Source organism: Mytilus californianus, unplaced genomic scaffold, assembly GCF_021869535.1.
Source record: "Mytilus californianus isolate M0D057914Y unplaced genomic scaffold, xbMytCali1.0.p SCAF_3, whole genome shotgun sequence".
NCBI lineage: Eukaryota > Metazoa > Mollusca > Bivalvia > Mytilida > Mytilidae > Mytilus > Mytilus californianus.
The window spans coordinates 67,293,448-67,314,646 of record NW_026262679.1 but is presented as its reverse complement, the minus strand read 5'-3'; the positions used below and the strand labels follow the sequence as shown (position 1 = coordinate 67,314,646).

At 30.7% G+C, this 21,199-nt stretch overlaps 3 protein-coding genes across 8 annotated transcripts in view; 2 read left to right on the top strand and 1 right to left on the bottom strand.

Moving 5' to 3' along the window:
* The window catches only part of LOC127733162 (uncharacterized), a 593,316-nt gene that overhangs the window by 111,347 nt on the left and 460,770 nt on the right, over nt 1-21,199 (top strand). The gene's annotated exons all lie outside the window — the stretch shown is intronic.
* LOC127733149 (protein FAM81A-like) overlaps nt 1-21,199 on the top strand; it is a 37,923-nt gene that overhangs the window by 3,220 nt on the left and 13,504 nt on the right. For 3 of the 5 annotated variants that reach the window (XR_007996804.1, XR_007996803.1, XM_052242487.1), the window contains exons 2-3: nt 19,161-19,577; nt 20,491-20,739. Coding sequence is in view for 3 of the 5 variants with exons in the window: in XM_052242487.1 (XP_052098447.1) it covers nt 19,188-19,577; nt 20,491-20,739 (639 nt within the window). In the remaining 2 variants the exon portion in view is untranslated. Of the gene's footprint in view, nt 1-16,667; nt 16,810-18,428; nt 18,507-19,160; nt 19,578-20,490; nt 20,740-21,199 lie in introns of those variants that run through there. The other 2 variants (XM_052242488.1, XM_052242489.1) reach the window with 2 other exon arrangements.
* LOC127733146 (protein FAM81A-like) lies at nt 2,226-17,532 on the bottom strand. Of its 2 annotated transcripts, XM_052242476.1 has the most exons (7): nt 17,402-17,532; nt 12,809-13,266; nt 10,752-11,000; nt 9,242-9,484; nt 7,661-7,721; nt 5,542-5,652; nt 4,567-4,685 (listed from the first exon to the last, which is right to left on the bottom strand). In XM_052242476.1, exons 2-6 carry the CDS (start codon nt 13,250-13,252, stop codon nt 5,552-5,554), a joined length of 1,098 nt encoding a protein of 365 aa, XP_052098436.1. In that variant the 5' UTR covers nt 13,253-13,266; nt 17,402-17,532; the 3' UTR covers nt 4,567-4,685; nt 5,542-5,551. The 2 variants fall into 2 exon arrangements, with proteins under 2 accessions (XP_052098435.1, XP_052098436.1); XM_052242475.1 differs by lacking the exon at nt 7,661-7,721 and having other exon boundaries at nt 2,226-4,685.

Here is a 21,199-nt window from a genome sequence, read left to right as displayed (position 1 = left end):
CTTTAAGTGGTAATCATGCAGTTACCTATGAACCACTTGACCAATGCTTTTCAAATTTTATTATGTTGTTACTAATGAAAAATAGAGTTTAAGTTCGATATTGATGATTTTCACTTTTGTAGTCCAGGAGTTATGGTTCTTGATAAATTGAAAAATGGCACTTTATGTGGTTTCCATGCAATTACATGTACATATCAACCGTTCAACCAATGCTCTTTACATTTTAACATGCTGTTACTGAAGACAAAATGGTGGCCAAGTTTGATATTGATGATTTTCATTTTTGTCAAGCCTGTGACTTCTGTCGCAGAAAGCTTGACATAGGGATAGTGATCTGGCAGCTGCGGCGTTACCTAACTTCTTAAAAGCTTAATATTTCAGAAGGTAGAAGACATGGATGCTTCATACTTTGTATATAGATGCCTTATGTTATGAGGTTTCCATCTGTCATATTTCAATTTGACTTCATTTTCATGGTTCAGTGACTACTTGAAAAAAAGTTAAGATTTTTTGTAATGTTAATTTCTCTCTTATTAAAAGTAATAGGATAGCTATATTTGGTATGTGCCTACCTTGCAAGGTCCTTATGCCTGTCAGACAGTTTCCACTTGACCTCGACCTCATTTCATGGATCAGTGAACAAGGTTAAGTTTTGTGGTGAAGTCCATATCTCAGATACTATGAGCAATAGGTTTACTATATTAGGTATATTGAATGATTGTATGGTGTACATGTCCAACTGGCAGGTGTCATCTGACCTTGACCTCATTTTCATGGTTCAGTGGTTAAATTTAAGTTTTTGTATGTTGGTCTGTTTTTCTAATACTGTATGCAATAGGTCAACTATATTTGGTGTATGGAAATATTTTACGATGTACATGTCAGTCTGGCAGGTTTTATTTGACTATGACCTCATTTTCATGGTTCATTGCTCTATGTAAGGTTTTTGTGTTTTGGTCTGGTATTTTTTAAACTATAAACAATAGGTCAAATATATTTGGTGTATGGAATGATTGTTAGGTGTATATGTCTCTCTGGCAGTTATCATATGACTTTGACCTCATTTTCATGGTTCATTGGTCAATGTTAAGTTTTCCTGTTTTAGTTTGTTTCTTAGATATTATATGCAATAGGTCAACTACCGGTATTTTTGAACCATGAAATGATTATAAGATGTACATGTCTGTCTGATAGGGTTCATCTGACCTTGACGTCATTTTCATGGTGCATTGGTCAATATTAAGTTTTCCTGTTTAAGTTTCATTCATAGATACTATATGCAATAGGTCAACTATATTTGATCCATGTAATGATTGTAAGATGTACATGTTTAACTGGCAGGGTTCATCTGACCTTGACCTTGTTTTCATGGTTCATTGGTCAATATAAAGTTTTCATGGTTTGGTCTGTTTCTTGTATACTAGAAGCAATAGGTCAACTATATTCAGTGTATGGAATGATTGTAAGGTGTACATGTATTTCTGGCTTGGTTTATCTGACCTTGACCTCATTTTCTTGGATCATGTTAAGTTTATGTGATACTGTTAGTAAAACTTTATATTTAGGACTATCAACATAAAATCAATGGTCAGTAAAGCAGGCAAGACTTTTCAGTGTGTGCACTCTTGTTGTCATTCAGGAGATGTGGTCCTTAATTTATTGGAAATGAGCACTTTAGGTTGTTTCCGTGTAATTACTTACGAACCGTTCAGCCAATGCTCTTAAAATTTTGATATACTGTTACTGATGACAAAATGGGGGTCAAGTTTGATATTGACGATTTTCATTATTGTTTTGTGCTTAGATCTGACCATAAGTTATCTTGTTTGAATTGTTTTACATTTGTCATTTTAGGGCATTTTATAGCTTACTATGCAGTATGGGTTTTGCTCATTGCTGAAGGCAGTACAGTTACCTACAGTTGTTAATTTTTACGACATTTGGTCTCTGGTGGAGAGTTTTCTCATTGGCAATCATATATACCACATCTTTTTAATTTTCAATAATTGAATAATGACCTCTCCATATTGGCCTGTCAGGGAGAAGTCACTTCTCCTTACCATTTTGAAGTGTTGTAATCCATTTGTGACTTTATCAATGCAAATCTCATAAGTTGACTGACATGCGATAAAATTGAGAATGGAAGCAGGGAATGTGTCAAAGAGACAACAACCCAACCAAAGAGCAGAAAACAGCCAAAGGCCACTAATATTAATTTATGCAACTGAAATTGATCTTTTATTCAAATATTCATGATACAAATAGAAATGACAGTTTTGAATAGTGCTGTCTGAACTCATTCACATTTTAGGGTCACATGCCAATATGGCTTTGGCTTCAGCTGTCACCCTCTTCTGTCATCAATGTCAGAATTTTTCTCATATCTTAAAAACCATAAAAGATAGAAAACTTGAACAAGGCAAAAATGTTCAGAATATTAAGTTATGCCCACTCTCTATTTTTGGGCACAGGACATTTTAGCAAAAAAAATTTAAAACTACTAGGGGATATTTTAGCCCATTTTAGCATTGGATTAATCCGTTTACTTGTATTTTTGAAAGCCCCTTTAAGCGAAAAACTAACCTGGTTGAATACAAACTTACCATACTAAAACTGTGAACAGCAATTTATGCTAACTCATTGTTTAAGTTGTTTGCATTTCCAATTGGTTAATAATGGAAATAAGTGTTGTGTATACAAACAGAGGAAATAAAAGTGTGACATGTGATGGCTGACTTCACCCAGTCATTTACGTTTCTGGATGATATTATCGAATAACAACAACATTTATCAAAATAAGAAGTATAAGATGAATCTGCTTTTCAATCTAGTCACAATTTTGTGAACAAATTTGTACAGGGGGTATATCAAGAGTCCGTTATGTAGGTTTACTGGGACATGAATTGACAATTAAACATTTGAGATACCTATTTTTAACTTTAAGTGCTGTATTTTAATGTGCATGATTTTTTTTATATTGTGCTGTCTTGATACCATTAAAATGTATCATTCTACTAAGAATTAATATCTGTCGCTGAAATGGGCTTCCGCTCAAGCCGGTGCTTGTGGTCATCTTAAAATTGCAGTGAGGTGAGATTTTTTTGCTCTGTGTTGATGGCCTTAAAGATGCAGAACTGCAATAAAAGTGCTGTTCCTTTGCTTTTTGTGTGTTTTTTGCTGTGCATGTACTGATCTTGTGTCATGGATGGATACCCCATATCCTTTGTTTTTCTATTGATATTTTCACTTTTCGCTAAAATGGGTAAGAAATCTGGCACTTAAATGGGCTATACTTTGGCGCTAAAATGTCCTCCAATGCTATTTTCCCTAAAATCGGCAGAGAATTCCTAATGGTAGTCATTGCCCTCAATTGACCCTTATTACTAATTTTTGCACTTTTAGCTATTATCTTAAAAACTACAATTAGCTGGTGAAAAACTGTTTTGTAATTATTTAAGATGAAGCAGTTAAAGGGGCATTAGCTGTCAAATTCAAGTACACCGAATTGAACCGAAGACTGCCGATGGTTATATCACCTGATATAAACATAAACATAGATATAAATAGATAGGGAACTCGTGCAATTGGATTTTTCTAGGTCTGTTTGATTTCATGTTATAGGTTTAAAAAACATGTTAATAATCGTTTATACCTGTATAAAAATTAGTTTTTGTAGATGGGTTGACCCTTGTTTCACTTCCAATGTTGACATTCTTTTCTTCTTAAAAGCTGAACACGCCTAGTTCATGCGTAATCCAGCTGTAGCTAAGGGGTTCAATAGAAGTTCACACAATACTGATTTAAGGAGGTCGAAATATTCACTTGCAAGTGAATAATTCATAAGCGATGTTTCTTTGCTTATTTTGGCAAAACTGAAATAAACTGACTGTCAAAAGCAAGTTATTATATCACCATTTCACTTTCATTCATCATTGAACAAAAAGAAATTTTATTTGATTTTTTCTATATCTCGTAGTTAATGCCCCTTTAAGCAAACTATATGTGTCAAATTGCCAAAAAGCCATTAGTGTGATGAATTCATATATTTTGCTAGTCACTACATGTTAATGTACATAATCAATTATGCCTCCTCAGATGTATTTAAAAAAGACATAATTTTATAAACAATAAATTGGTGGCTTAAGATGGACTGGAAATTTTTAAATCATCAATTCAAATAACAAATTAAAAATTTTACCGTCAAATTTGAATTTTGAAGCAAGTTAACACAATCACCATGAACATAATCAGAAATTCAAATAAACACTAAATAACATACATGTACATGTATAAAAATAAATAATTTTACACTGTAAATAATCCAATATTGACAATGTATAACATTTACGAACATTTGAATGAATGTTTTTGCAGGAAAAGAAAAAGGATCCTGAAAACTTGTATACAGCAAGTTTCACAATTCTAATGATTAACTTTTGTCCTAAATTGAGACTTTCTGTAGACCATCATCAGTGGAGTACAACTAGTTTTCTAACTTGGTTCACATCCTTTTTTAGTTTATCCTCTTGCAGTTTAAGTTTGCCTTCAACAACACGTTTAGCATTACTGATACTGTCATGTACTGATGTGAATCCCTCACGGAACTCGTTCTTAGCTGTCTGTAGTTCTGCCTGATGAAATCTGCTGTAATCCTCAAATTTAGATAGTACAGTGTTCTCAATTACCTTTTGTTTATGAAGGAAAAAAAAATCATTAACAAAACTTACAAATATCTGGACACTTAGAAATACAGTATATTTGAAATATAGTTACCATTTACATTGAATGTCTAGTATATAGATAATTCAAAGTAAGGAGATGGCTTTTTGGAATTGGGGTCAAATTGGGTGTAAATTCAAATAAATTTTGGAAATTTAATTCTCTATATGCAGAATTTGACATGATACTATTCTAAACCGAACCAGTATGAAAATAATATCAAAATATCCATTACATGTATTAGAAATAAAGTACGTATCTGCAAATCTTTAATTATTAAAAGGCTATTTTTTTTATGTGCCTTTTGTCTTTATGTTGGTTGTTTTTATGCTTCTTGCAAATCATGCTATTTACAACATATTTTTTGCAGTGTTGTCTGTCTTAAGTTGAGCACTTCTGTCCAAGGTTAAATGAAGGGTTAAGCACTCATAAACTTGTTTAACACCGTCACATTTTTTATGTGTCTGTCCCAATTCAACGTCAGGAGCCTGTAATTCAGTGGTTGTGGGTGAATCTTATCTTTCATAATTTTTTTGTTAATTGTTTTGTTATTAATCATCCAGTTGGTTTTCTCATTTGAATTGTTTTACTTTTAGTTTCTACTTTTCTTCACCTTTTCAATTGTTGACCAAAAGTGAGGTTTTAGAATTTTTTGTTGGTTAAGACTTAGAAGTTCGAAGTGAATTTTAATTATTTTTCCTTGGTACTTTATTTAATGTTTTGTTATGACCATCTTCCCCATATCACATTCTTTATTTTGGTTTATAAATGCTGTTTAGTATTATAGGATAATGAATTTTATTGTCATGTACATGTACCTACCGCATGTAAATTATTGATAATTTGTCTGTCTCTTGCTACAGCTGATTCTACCCTGCTTAATCTTCCTTGTATAGAGAAAACATTGTCTTCCAACCGACTTTCTAATTTTCCCTTTGAAAAAATGTATATATCACCGTAAAATTTAAAATTTAGATACATGTATACAATGTAAGAATTTATAAAAGCAAGACTAATTTAAAAGCAAATGTAGTCCTTTCAAGTTTTTTGTGATCTTATTAAGTGCTGAAAAACATGGTTTTCGTTCTCAAGTATGATCAAACCTAAGACTTCATTTCTGGTAGTTTGCTGCTACTCTTCCAAACAGAACTTTTGGGAGGAAGAACAAAGATTAGTCAGCTGTAAATCAGAACTATTTTTTAGATGAAGTAGCATCTCTTTCAGTGGACATACCTTTTTCATGAGCTAGTCTTGAACATGGGGACCAGTCTGTAAGAGTATTAATCATATTACAAACATGTCCTTGTCCTGATCCAGTAAGTTTGAAAACCTGCCTGCTTTATATTTTACATCTTTCCTTCTAAAAAAGTTCCATTTGCAACAGTGGTGGAATGTGAGATTTTTTTACATTTAATTTACGAGCTGAGTTATTGTGAATATGTGTGCACATGCAAATTTTACCTTTTCAAAAGACAGGTTAATAATATTTTGATTAATTTTTCATCATTATTCATCTAGACAATATATTTTTATAACCCACTTTACCAAGTAGCAGGCGAGGGGAGTATATTATTTTTGACCCGTCAGTCAGTCAGTCCGTCTGTTATTTATTTTTGTCTACAAAAGCTAACTCCAATATTGTGATACATGTACTTTCTGATTGCAAACATACTTGCAATACAGGGTACTCACTAAGGATTTTTGAAGGCGAGTCCAGGGATTCATCATTTTTGGTCATTGTGAGTCCAACAGTAAGAAGATATTTTATTGCAATATAATTAATCATTTTAGTCTCCATGACCTAATAGAGCAATGAAATGACATTAAATTCAGAATTCTTTTAAACTTTTGCTGTAAAATGATGATATTTGTGTTCAGTTTATACAAAATATTTCAATCTTGATGCATCTTTGGACTCACCAGTTTTGAAAATGGTGAGTCCTGACAGATTTTCATGAGTCCAGGACTCATGGAGTAGCCTTAGTGAGAACCCTGCCCCCATATATGATCACATATAATGAGAGGATGATCCCTATTGATTTTAATGTCAAGGTCATCATTACTATAAATAAACTGAAATTTGTGCAGAAAGTGGTTTCCAATCAAGATGCTTAATTAAATACAACATATGAGACAGCAACCTTAATTAGACATATGGTCACATATAATTCAAGGAAGATCTATATTGATTTTGATCTCACCAGGCCAAAGGTCAAATGTCAAGGTCAAAGTTACTATATGAATAGACTGAAATTTGTGCCAGAAAGTGATGTCAGGATGCTAAATTCAATACTACAAATGGGATTGCAACCTTACTTGGATATGTGGTAGAAAAGTGAGACCTATTAACAAGTCATTACCAAAATTGTCAAATGACCACTTATAGGAGTTATTACCCTTGAAAGACGATTTTTACCATTTTTCTTTTGTTTTTTGCAGAACTTATGATAGATAGGGGCAAAAATTTCCAACAAAGTAAGATCTACTGATATAAGTTAACATGACAAAAATTTCCAATCAATCCTTTAAATTTAAAGCAGTAATGGCCCTCAAATGTTTATTTTTTACCAAAAAATTTAGTGTTTTGGAGAAACTATGACAGAAACAGATAAACTTTAAATGGCAAAGATGTTTAGCAAAGTAAGACCTATTGATTGGTCAACATGACTGAAATTGGTTATTGACCCCTTATAGGAGTTATTGCCATTGAAAGACAATTTTTACCAATTTATTTTAGTTTTTTGGCAGAAACTATGATAGATTTAGAGAAAATTTAAAAGGCAAAAATGTTCAGCAAATAAGTCAACATTAAATGACAATTTTTGATTAATTTCTATCTGTCTGTTGTATACAAGATCTACATAAATGCCACCTGATATGATCTAGATAACTGATTGCAGTAGAGGTAAAACAAATATCAAAATAACAGTATTTTTTTTACCAGATGAGTGAAACAGGCTCTCTGGTGCCTCTTGTTTTAGTTTTTGTCTATTATCTTGAAACTATAATAGAAAGTGAGATACTTTAAATACCAATGATGATTTTTACCCATTTTTGCAATTTTTGACAAAAACTGTTAATAGTCAGTTATGAAGAGAAACTGTAAACAACAAAAATGATTTTCAAAAATCAAAACTTTAATGCACATAGATCCAGGTGAGCTCTATAGTTTATTTATTTTTTGTAATTCCTTGGTTACTATTTGAACGAACTTTTGATTTCTGTTGATTTCTTATGACAAAAAATATATTTTCAGTTGTTTCATTTTGATTTTAGCTCCCCTGAAAAAATGACATTGAATAAATAGATGCTGCTATGTTTGTCAGGACATTCTTGGATAAATAAACCAATACAATTTTAATATATTGATGTTTTAACAGAGCTTAAATGGTTTATTTCTTACAATTTTTAATGGTGGATGACAATTTCTATGGCAAATCAAATAGCTACATGTATGTACTTTTTTTTATCTCTCATATATATTGTCTAGTTTTCTTGAAGAATTATTGTATTGTGGTAAGAGAAACTTTGGATTTTCATAGATTTATTTATGAATAATGGATGGTGGTAATAAGTGCAAATTCTTTTATTTATGAATAGTTGATGTTGATATATAAATGTACACTATGCTGTAAATTAAATTCATATGTTTGTTCTGTATTATAATATAATTGTAATACACTGTATTTATTTTCTGGTCTGGTGTACTGGTTTTTATAAAACTTGAATAGATGATCTAAATGGCTACATTTTGCTGCAAGTCTGCACTATATAAAGCTTTCTCTAGTTCTTTCACTATTTATCCTTTTCTTGGTCTGTTGATTATTTTTATTTAATCAAAATGTGGTTCGTTTGATCTCAGTTCTTCCTTGGTCAAAATTTGATTATGACGTCAAATAATCTAGTTTTCTTCTAAATTTCCTATTGTGACGTCATTAAAAAAGGCAACCATGCCTGATGACGTTACATAGAAAGTACACATCTTTTTGCAGATCATTTGAAAAGAAGGATTGAGTTTGTCTGCATATCGTTTAAATATCACTAGAGAAACAGATTCCACCACCAAATCTTGTGCAATACGATATTTATCCACTCTCGACAGTTAAATTTTAAATATTTAAACCACTCGGCGAGCCTCGCATTTTAAATTTGAAAATTTAACTGTTAGAGTGGATAGATATCGTATTGCACTGGATACAGTGGTAGAATGTATATTTATCATGTATGGAATTTATCATTAACAATTAGATAAAAGTTGATATTGAGGTAATTTAATATTGTGCTTAATAGAAATACTGATCATTTGAATATTGGAGATATTCTGGTCTATGTACCAGTTTGAAAATAGGAATCAGAACAAAAACAGCTTCCTGGGACAAACCTTTCTCCAGAATTACACTAAGATTGATATGAAGTCGTTGGTTATTATATTTAGTGTTTCTTAACGCTAAACCTCTGTGATCTAAATTTTAGGCTTTCTTGTGCAATTCCATTGAACTACTACATACAGTATTACTCTTACCAACATTTGTGTCCAGGTATTTGTTGCTTTTTCCACCATGGCAGACATTCTATTTTCTATTCTGTCTATATCGCCACTCATACTGGATTTGTACAGAGTTAAGGCGTTTTTTATATCTCTAAGAGAATTTTCATTTCTTTCAGTTGCTAAACCAAGATCACGTCTAGCATCTTTTTTCATGTGTAATAAATCTTTTGAGCTAATACCTGCCAATTTCTCTAGTTCACTAGCTAGTGCTAAAATCTGATGAAAAAAATATTACGTAAAGACATCTAATCTAATCAAATTAACTATCTGACAAAAGAAACAAATGAAGTTTTCATTGCACTTCCCAGATCCCAACTTTAGTTAAGACAAAATACACAATTCTCAACACTATCCAAACTTTTAGATGACAACTATATTTATGGTACTGATAATTTGATCCTGTTTGTTTGTTGCCCTGTCGTTAAATGGGGATGGAAGGACATAGAGATGGGTACAGTTCTTGCCAGATTTTTATAAAACTTATACTATAGGTTAATATCAGCATTATCTCGGACAAGTTCTATAATGGTGCAGGATCGACTTTTTTTAAAGGAGATATGCCCCTTGGTAATATTAAATTTATGGAAAAATGGCCTTGTTAGCGCTCTCACGGGTACAATTCTTGCCAGATTTTTATAAAACTTCTACTATAGGTTAAAATCAGCATTATCTCTGACAAGTTCTATGTTAAACCATATAATCTGTACAAAGGGAGATAACTCATTTTTTTAAAGACATTCTTTGGTAAATTGTTTGAGGAATTTTGTCGCAGGTTTATATGTTCTTTTGTATAAACTAAGGTATATATTTCATTACATTACATTGTGTAGATAAAAGTTGTTGACATTTTATAGGTAAGTTACAAATCTATATTAGTTTGTGACAAATGAAAGAAAAAATATTTGGAACTATTAATTATATTTGATTGTAATTTGAAAATAGATATACATTGTATTACATCATATCTAATGTTAGAGTGTTATAGGTTTTCTACACTTTTTTTCATCATGCTTGAATATATTGATTGACAATTGGTAAATAGTTTTATCATGACAAGTTACAGATCAAGTTCAAATTTTTGTTTCGGTCTGATAATTTTGTGCAGAGTTAAGGTCCTTAGACTTGAAAAAATTCACTCATATATTCAGTTTTCCACACTGTTTTTAGTCATGCTTGAAGATATTGACTTGATATTTTCTTTTTGTTTACACCACGACAAGTTATAGAACAAGTTAGCATTTTGTTCCAGAATAATGAATGTTTACCCGGTAGGGGACTAAGTATTGCCATGCAATACTCTCAGAATGCTTGTTGTTTTTGCTCTGCAATGTTCACTATTCTGTAAACCAGAAGTAATTAAATTTTGTATAAGACAATAAGACAAGTAATAAATGTTTTGCTCATAGGATGAAAACTTAGAAAATTGTATGCAGCCAAATGAAAGCTTTCTCACTCACGGCTCTGCTAGATTTGTGTTACTTACTTGTGATTCCATTTTATGTACGACCTCTTGAACTGCAGTGTGCGCCTTGTACTGATCATTTATAACACGCTGTATGTCACCAAAACATATCCTGATATCTGATGAATGCTTGGCAATACTGGCATCACATCTGACAATACGACCCCTCAAGTCTTGTAATGATGTTATATTATGAACTTCTAACTTTCCAACAGCAGCATTAGTTCCTAAGATTCCATGATCTCTTGCTCTTATCTCTGCTTCAAGACCCTTAAAATAATTAATGAGAGGTCACAATACATTCAGTTTCATATATATTTTTCTGATTTCAAACTGAGGCCATATTAAAAGCAAGGAAAAAACTAGGAAACGATCAGTTATAAAAGGAACAGTGCTTTTCTTTTTTTTCAAGTGAAGAGTTTTAAAGGTCTTCATTTACGAGATTGAAAGATTTTCAACATACCACAAGCTGAAGAGAATTAGTAGTGTCAGCTTAGAAGAACTTTGATATTCAGCAAAAATTTTTCAACAAATGTTCCTATACTCTAGGTTACATATAATAGAAGTTATCATTTACTTAGTTACCTTCAAATTTTAATGAGATGGTTTCCAGGTGATAATGAAAGTACTACTTGACAAATTCTTTTAAGATTTTTTAAACAAAATGTTATAAAATATAAAATACAGCTTGTCACTTTCAATTTGAATTTTGGTTTTGGTATTTAACTTTTAAGAGTTTTTTTTTCTGTGGGCAGGGGTGTCTGTGATCATTAGATCTAATAGTTCTAGTTTTCTTCGACGAGGCAAGACTTGGGCATAGCCTGCTTCTGGTGAAGGCAGTGTCAATAATTTGTTAAAAGTTTTTGATGATGTTAGTTTAATGAGAATTATTGATGGTAAGTAATTCTATGATATTTGGTATGCAGTTGTATTATATAGCATTAGCACATCTCATTTATATTTAGTTCCTTCCCCTTAGTCATGGTTCATTGAATTTCAAACTTTTGCATAGTTTACATGTTAAAGTTTGTGATTAGGTCAGTTCACCAGGGAAACCTAATGAGAAGTCAATAATATTTGGTTCACAGTTGTATCAGAATTGGTATATCTCATTTCCAAGGAGATTATTTTGTCCTGCACCCTCAGTCATGGTTCCATTAGTTTGAAAGTTTTGCTATATAAGTGTTGCCATTTTAAATAAAACATTTGCATTATACTATCAAAATTTCAAACAGGGGAGACATATCTGTTATAAATTTATTTTAATGTTATTGACTCTTAATAGATCAACACTAAAATTCAATTTCAATAATTAATTTTCTTTGAAACAAAAAAAAAGTAAATACTAAGTAGGCAAATGGAACTGATGATCATGAATACCCCTTGTCTTTTATAGTTTCAGCAGCTATTGTAAGACCATTTCACGAACATATATTATCAAACACAGGCTCTGTACCTTTTTATATCCGTGCTCAACTGTTAGCTACAGTAACCATATTAAAATAAGTAGAAGTATTAGACAGTTTTGGAACTAGGCACTATGTGTGATATTGTGCTAAGATGGAAATTCTAAAAAAAAAACTTTATTTAGTACTTAAGCCAATCTTGGAATTTGGAAAGGGTCTTCATATGTAATCAGTTGAAGTCATTAGTCAAATTCTCCCAAAACTGACTGAAAAGGGTAAAATAGATAAATATAAAACTCAGATTGTAGTTGGATACAGCAATCACCTTTTGTGTTTGTTTGTCTGTCATTCGTCTGTTTGTCCATCTGTCCATTCATTAGTTTTGTTTCATATAACTCAGCTGCATTTAATACATTTAAAGATTCATTAGACCAGAGTGTTGTTGTTTGACCTTTTTTTTTTAAGTAATGGTTTACAATCAGACTATTTAGCATCTTGAGATCACAATCATAGTAGGTTTAAGATTTCATGAAGCTCAATTCAATCCCTTGATAATGGTTGATTCATTATTATTTGTGTGGTACCAATTTTATTGGATTTTGTGGGTTTATGTAAACCATAAATTTATATGTTCAACGAAGTACAAATTTTCTATAGGCTTGTCTACTATACCTCAATATCCTGATTCAAACGCTTGACAATAGATGTGATGTAACGTATGTGGTCTTGGAGTAAATGTCTTGTACTATCCTCCAGTCTCTCTCCTTGAATTTCACTAAGATTATGAAGAAACTCCTCACGATTTTGGAAAGCTTTGTCAATTAATGCTTGGGTCATTTGCTGTTGATGGTTGATGGCTTCAGTAACCTTCTGTTGTTCTTTCAAGACAACATTTTGGGCAATTATGGCTTGTGTAACTTTGTCTTCCAAAGCATGGAGTCGTGGGTGTATGCTGTCATCTCCTTGATTAACAATTAAACGATCATTGTCTTCTACAGTAATTCTACGAGCTGGACCCACTTGTATGGCATTATAATCTTGTTCCACCAAGTCAAAAGATCTTTCATGTGGTCTACCACCACGAATTCTAGGTAGGACAACATTTGTTTTGGCCATGTCGTATAATTTTTCTAAAATAAAAAAAGAGAACATCTGAGTATATATGTTAACATTGAAATATACCATCAGAGATTTTTTAAACAGTTATTTTGTTTCTGTCAGTCATTTGATACAATAAGTCTAAAATGCGAAATTTTGAACCAAACTTTTCATGAATACAAATCTTCAAAATTTTTAATAGGACAAGAAATTAATTTTGTAATTTTGTTGTGCTTCATATGTAGATATGCATATATTTTGATACAGCTGCTTGACAGAGTAGGGGTAAATGGGAATCTCCTGTTTGACTGTTCATCTGCAATACTTTTGGTTTCCAGATGATAGATAAAGAACCACTTTTTGAAATTACCAGTAATTGAATTTATATGGAATGTTTTGGACCACTATTAGACAGGTTAAGTTCAATTTTGTCATTTCACTTTTACCATTCCATAGTTATGGTACTTGAATGTGGACAAAATTTGTGGTTTCCACAGGTGATAAATATAGAACCACTAATTGAAATCAATTGAAATTTAAATGGAATGATTTAGACAGTTTAAATAGTATTTTCGTTGTTTTAACTTTTTTCTTTCCAGAGTTATGGTACTCTGTTGGAAAAAAATTCAAAATGTTGTGGTTTCCATTTGATAAATAAAGAACCACTTTTTGAAATTAATTGAATTTTTAATGGCAAAAGACAGATGAAATTTGATTTTCGTCTTTTTCACTCTTACCATTTTATAGTTACGGTTATTGATTGTTAGAAAAAATCAAAATGTTTTGGTTTCCAGATAATATATGGAAAACCACTTTTTCAAATTGACTGAAATTTAAAAGGAACGTTTGGACCATTTAACCCAGGTTAAGGTCAATTATGTTTGCATAATGCATCGGAAAAAACTGTAATTGTAATTTTTTCTGCATAGTGATTAAAGAAACCTTTTTTTAAATTGATGAAATGTTTTAAACCACTTAATAAAATAATGTTCATTAGGTTGCTGCCAGCAGGGGTATCTGTGATCACTAGATCACCTCTCTTGGTTTTAATGCCCCTACCACGGCAGAGGGGAAATTAAGTGTTACCCTTGTCTGTACGTATGTCTGTACTTTCGTACGTACATCCCAAAATTAGTTTCCGCTCTAAAACTTTAGTTTGTCTCAACAGAATGTTATGAAACTTATACACAATCCTTATTACCACAAAACACAGATCAAGTTTGAATTTGCATGGCATCACTTATACTGTTCTGGAGTTATGTCCCTTTATATATGGAAAAATTGCTGAAATTTTTCGTTTCCCTTCTCTAACTTTAGTTTGCCTCAACCAAATGTTATGAAACTTTATATAAATAACACATAGCTGAGAGGGTGATAGAGCAGATTGTTACCCCGAGAAAACATTGTCAACTGAGGCGAAGCCAAGGTTAACAATGTCTTTTTGAGGGGTAACAATCAGCTCTATCACCCTCTCAGATATGTGTTATTTAATTTATTAAACTGAATGTTCTGTTATTACTGTCGATTAATTTCAAATTCAAAGTAATAAACTATGACATCTTGTACATAACAACCATCCGTATTAAATAAAGCGCACACTTGATCAAGCGTCTCCGTGAAGGGTAATAGAGTATTTGCCATAGGATAGAGTCGTATTTAATAAAGCGCACACTTGATCAAGCATCTCCGTGAAGGGTAATAGAGTATTTACCATAGAATAGAGTAAATTAACACCCTCGTATTAACCAATCAAAATCTGGCATTTTGACATGAAGTATAATACCATAAAAAACATTAAGTTTGAATTTGGTTGGCGTCACTTTTACAGCTCTCTAGTTACCGGTATGTGCCTTTATAACATGATATAGCATGGACATCATATGGGACATATTCTCAATTTATTTTTTTAAATTGGGGAAAAATTGTGGTAAAACTTAGTTTTGTTAAAAATTACAAATTTAGTAATTTGATCAAAATTTACTATATATGTAATGCAGTTAGATATAACATAAATTACACATTTTGTAAGTTAATCATGGATTGTTTGTAGATTAAAATGTTGTGGTTTTTTACCCAAACACTCCTCGTAAAGTGTTAATAAAATTCCTTCTGTTTTTGATAACCTAAAACAAAATATTAACGTTGCTTTAGTGATACAAATATTTTTGTTTTTTTGTGTTGCTTTTTGCTGTCATTGATGTATACACCACTTATCCTTTATTCATGTTTTTGTTAAGTCTTTTGAAAGTACATTTTAAAGATTCTTTGCAGTATTGTTAGCAGTTCATATTAATGTGATTTATTTATTAAATGTAGCAAAGCCTTATATCATTGCAATATGTTGTTCTATAAATAGTTTATCATTCTGACCGGTCTCGATTATTGAAACAAAAAGATATTCTGACTTGTAAAATTATCGCTTAAATCAGTAAAAATGCTTTTATAAAAAAGGGAGTAGATTGTGATTAAAGGTCATGTTAATCAAAAATTAGGGAGAACAGAATGTTCACATCTTGACAATGTTTTTAGGATCAATAAAGAAACTTATATTCCATTTCTAAGCACCCAAGATTTTTTCATTTTCCATGTTATAGTTGAATGGTTTTAAAGTATTTTGAGTTATCTGCATTGGCAAGTTCAGACATGCAATTAAGATAGAATATATACTCTGTGATTGCTAATTAAAAAATCAATAGAGCAGTTTAATATTTTATTATTGAAAAATTAAATATTCCTTTCCATTTTCTATTTGCATTCAGAATTATGGTAATAGATTTCTTTAATTATATCTGATCATATCCACAAACTGAAAAAAGTGTAATTTAAATCTTTTATATTAAATTCTATGACATTGTTGATTTCATTAAAGTTATTAGACAAATAAGTATTTTTCTTCATCTCAGTATGAAATCTTTATATCTTTTTAAAGTGAGCATGTTCTGTTAGGATTTAAGAAATATTTAGCAATTTTTAAAAGATTGAGTCAAGTGCATATATAGGTATATTATCTAATTTAGATTTATTGTTGATTCTAATGACTCTACACATACATGTAAGCAGGCTTTAATTTGGTTTCTAACAATTTGAACCAAAAATTTTTGTCAGATTTGTACACATATGGAGGTTCAAAATGTACAAAATTTGTCTTGAAATCAATATGATGCTCTTCTGAAATATAAATCACAAATATGTGTATGTATATTTTTTTAAGATATTTAAACACTTTTTCAGTCAAGCTAATTAAATGCATCGAGCATGAAAGTTTTCATCAATGTTTTATATTGAGTTGTGGTGTACTATGAACAACATCATATGCATTTTAAATCCTTGTTTTTTTTTATATTTGCCACTTGATGTAATGCAGACAAAAGTCTGTCTGTGAATGGTAGACCAGAAAATCTTTAAATAGTATTAAAAGAAATGGCTTGTATTATTCTGTCTAATGTGAAGAATAGTCACTTTCCAATCCATCAAAGTCTATTTTGGCAAACAATTCATTCATATTTATGAAGAGGACAAATTAAACAATATAGCCAGTATGTAGATTCTTCAAAGTGGGTACACCAGGAATGAAGGTAAGAAATGTTGATTCATTGAATTGATATTGAAAACAAGACAAGTATGTTGGATAGGGGAAGAAATTTTATCTTGCATCATGTGGCCTAATCACCATTGAGTGAGATGGTATGGTTTTACAATACCTTCATGTAAAGAAAAGGGAAGGCAAAGATGTAAATTATGGCTTCTTCCTGATCGAGCTTTTATCTTTTTGGTTTTTTTCTTTAAATTTTGACTTAGGAAAGATTGAGTGACTATAACAATGAAACAAAGCAACATCATGACAATGATTTCAGTTAACTAATTTAAATGGACAGTATTGTAAATAAAGAAAATGTTATTCAGTTTCATTTTTACTATCAGTTTTACTCAACATACTTATAGGATTAGATCAGAAGTTCATCAAAACCTGAATTTTTATGCAAAGTAAGAAATAAAAAAACTGATATATTTTTGTGAAAGAAAAATATAAAATCAGAATAGTAATTTTATTATTTCTTCAGAGACAAATGTACATAAATATTCTCTATAAAACATATATTTTCTAGAGGAAAAGTATATAACTCAGATAATTTCATATAGGATTATTAAAAAAAAATCAGAACTTACTTTTTGACTTTACATTGAGAAATCCATATCTTATTATTAAAAGTTGATATTATCTATAATAGTATAAGAAGTGACATCCTTAGAAACAAGTTTTGTCCACTAAACTATATACATTATTCAGATCAAGGCAGTACCCATAATATGGGAATATTTCTCATTGGTATAAATTGAGGAACTTCAGGGGTACGAATAAGCTAAAACAAGTTTTCTGGCTAATTGAATTTCAGATTTACACAATTCTTTTTTTTTTTTATTAATTTATTGGTCATATTTTTATAAATGGATACATTTTAGAATTGTCCATACATAGTAAAAACATAAAATTTTCAAACAAATTTCCTTAGTGAAGAAAATCATTAAAAGATGTGAAGAACAGGATGAATAGGAGTTGCTTTAAACACTGTTTGGTAGTATATGACTTTCAATAATAGCATTGAAATGAGGCAAATAATGAAATGATCATTTGAATACACTATGGTATATTCAGTCGTATGTGTTTATTTACTACTAACAAAAGTCCATAGAAAAGTTTAATGTCATAGAAATCAAAGATACTATAGATGGGGCTACATGGAGTTTAATTTTAAATTATATATTGAGAGTGTAATTAAATTATGGTAATTACTTTCCCTTTTAACAATGGATTTAATTTTCTTTGTAAATACTTGAGTTTTCGTGTATTTCAGAGAAATTCAATATTTTTGCTTTTGCCATTCAAGAGATGAAAATGTATGTTGAACATAGCACCAGATTAACTTTTTTTGTAAATATTTTATAAAAGGGTATCAACAAATGTGTATGTATACAGAATAATTCTCTTTTGTCTCCTCGGATGCTTAAAGCAAAGCATATTTGAGTAAAAAACAGGTACATTGTAAATTGTCAGCTTTTATTACAACATTCAAACCTTAAACCATTTTGTAAACAGACACTTGGCAAAACCCATTTAAACCTCTTAATATGAGCCTCTGATGCACTAAAATTTATTATTGGAAAACCTAATGTTTCTTCTTTTTGAAATGTCATATTAGTATTCAAAGAATTAAGTTTACCGTAAGTCATAGTTTTTATATGCAAAGGCCATGAACAGTTTAGAAAAGAAATTGTAAGTTTATTTCAGATTTTGTAATCAAGTAAATAGAATTGATAGAAATAATTGATTAAAAAGAAGTAAAACTATTCATAAACTTTAGTAGGCGCAAGAAAACATAATCTTTGGTATTTTTATATTCTTCATCATAACATTTTGTGCATCTTTTGTACTATTAATGGTTTTTATTTTACAAGGACATTTGAAGTTTTTTAATATCTTAGTAACAGGAAAATATTGTGTACAAATATTAAGTAAAGAGAACACAATATGTAAAAAGGGGGGGTTAAATGTAGTTTTTCCTGATCAATGAAGTGACAAATAATACTAATGATATAAGCAAAGCTTTAGCTGTCAGATATCAGTTCTTTGAAGAAGGTTTTGATATATCTTTCTTTATCATGAAATGGCCACATATATAATGCAAATATGATGCAAATGGACATTTTCATGAGCCACTTGCTAAAACTTGGTAACCTCATTAATGAATTAGATGATAGATGAAATGAACTGTCGCCAATTCATATGTACATGTACCTTTTTTATTACCATTTAACACATTAATCTCAGTGACTCTTGATTTAAAGTATTTTAAATGTTGATTTGTACACATTGACTATTTCCTTTATTAGATTAGGAAAACTTTCTAATTTCAAATATGTTTTTTAGAATCAGATATAATTTGACCAGTACAGAATGACTCACAGAGGAACATTACCAGCATTACGAGCACCTTATGACACAACAGATGAACCAGAATATGGCAATAATCGTTATCGAAGAAGTCCGCAAAGCCAGGATCAAAATCAGATAGTTCCTTTTGGACAGAATAGTGGTGGTCAAACTCAACGGGACTATCATAGTCGTGGTCCATCAAGGTTGGACCTTTTGGAAGAGAGGTTAGCACAGCAAGAGAGAAGTACAGCAACAGTTATGGATCGAGCTTTTAAAATTAAAGAAGATGTGATTGATAGTTTGAATTTTACACATGGAACTTGGCAAGATGAGAAACATGCAAGATCTATGTTACAAGAACATATACGTACAATTACTGCTATAGTTAATAAACTAAACAATGATATAGCAGTAAGTGTTACATTTAAGTATAATTATAAGTATTGTAACCAGATAACATAATTTATTTCTGATTTATAATGCATAGTAAGATTTATTAAGGAAGATTGGTTTCATCTTTGCTTACCTTAACTCTCCAGTCATGAAGAATATCCTTCAATTTTTTTTTCTCAAAAATCTAGCTTTTCATTTTTTAGTGCAATATATATTATTTTACTGTTTTCCTAAAAAAAAATAGATTAAGCAAATGAAGGACATGTTGGAGACATAGGTAGCATATTAAAAATTCAGACATATGTTGTATGATGATAATATGAATTGTAGTCAATGTTATAATCATGCTTTATTCCCCAAACTTTCAGGCTTTCTCTCAAATATATTTAATAAGAAGCTCTTATCCATTTTCATTTAATTTTTCCTTTTTTGGAAAATTTCAAATAATTTGAATCATGCAGTCATCTTTCACAAAAGTTTTATCTTCATTTAAAGCAATGTTTCAAACATTGAGAACAACCGCCGTGACCAAGACACCAGCAGCCATGACAAAAACAGAAATATCTTTTTGTAGCAATGATACAGAAATTATTTTAACCATGACAACTTCAAAGTCAATCAAAATATAAAGAAATTTTAAAGATTTGTTAAAGTTTGCTGTTAAAACATATTTTTCAACATACAATACTGTAGATTCATTATTATTCATGGGATACCAATTTTCGTTGATTTCGTAGGTAATGATGAACCACGAATTTAGATATTTAACGAATACAAATTTCTACAGACTTATATGCAGATTTGGAAAATCACGAAGTCAAATATCCACGAAAATGCAAGTTTTATTCAATCCACGAAAATTTGTAACCACGGTAAATGAAAGGAAGCTTAAAATAAAGAAACGATTCTAAAATGTTACTTTTCCTTTCAGTCACTTGATGATCAGTTAAGAGTTAGAGATAATGCAGCAGTAGGTACAAATTCTGCAGTAAAAAACCTTGAAGTTCATCATGTGGCATCTTTAACAGATTTACGTGGAAGGATTGTCAGATGTGACACATCAATTGCTAAACTTTCCTCAGAACTACGCAACTGCACAGATTCTTTAAAGCAAATAGGTGGCACACAACAGGACAATCAAAACAGATTATTGGATAGGATACATAACTTAGAATCAAAGGTTACACATAATCTCATAATTTTATCTTGAGTTATTTTATTTTTCAGTTGAACTGAGTTTGTCATTAAGAACTCATTTGGATATTGTTAATAGTACTCTCATGACATTTGGTAAATTGTTATTTCTCTAATATATTTTGTTTACTGAGGACTGTAGTTGCAAACCATGAGATTCTGAGCACTGCTTTTAAAATATCAGTAATGCTATCAGTAATGAGAAAATTCTGCCACTTTACATCAAGCTCATGAAGGCTCCTACCAAAAACCTTTTTAACCTAGCCAGAGAATTTTAATGGTTTCATTTAGAACATTGTATTGAGAAAAATGCTGTACCTAAAAATAATAAGTTCAAGAATGAAACTATCAGAATTGTATTTATAAGCACAAAAGTATGAATATCTTAAATGCCTTTCATAGACCATGATAAAATGTTTTATATTTGTGGAGTGTAATTTCTTGAA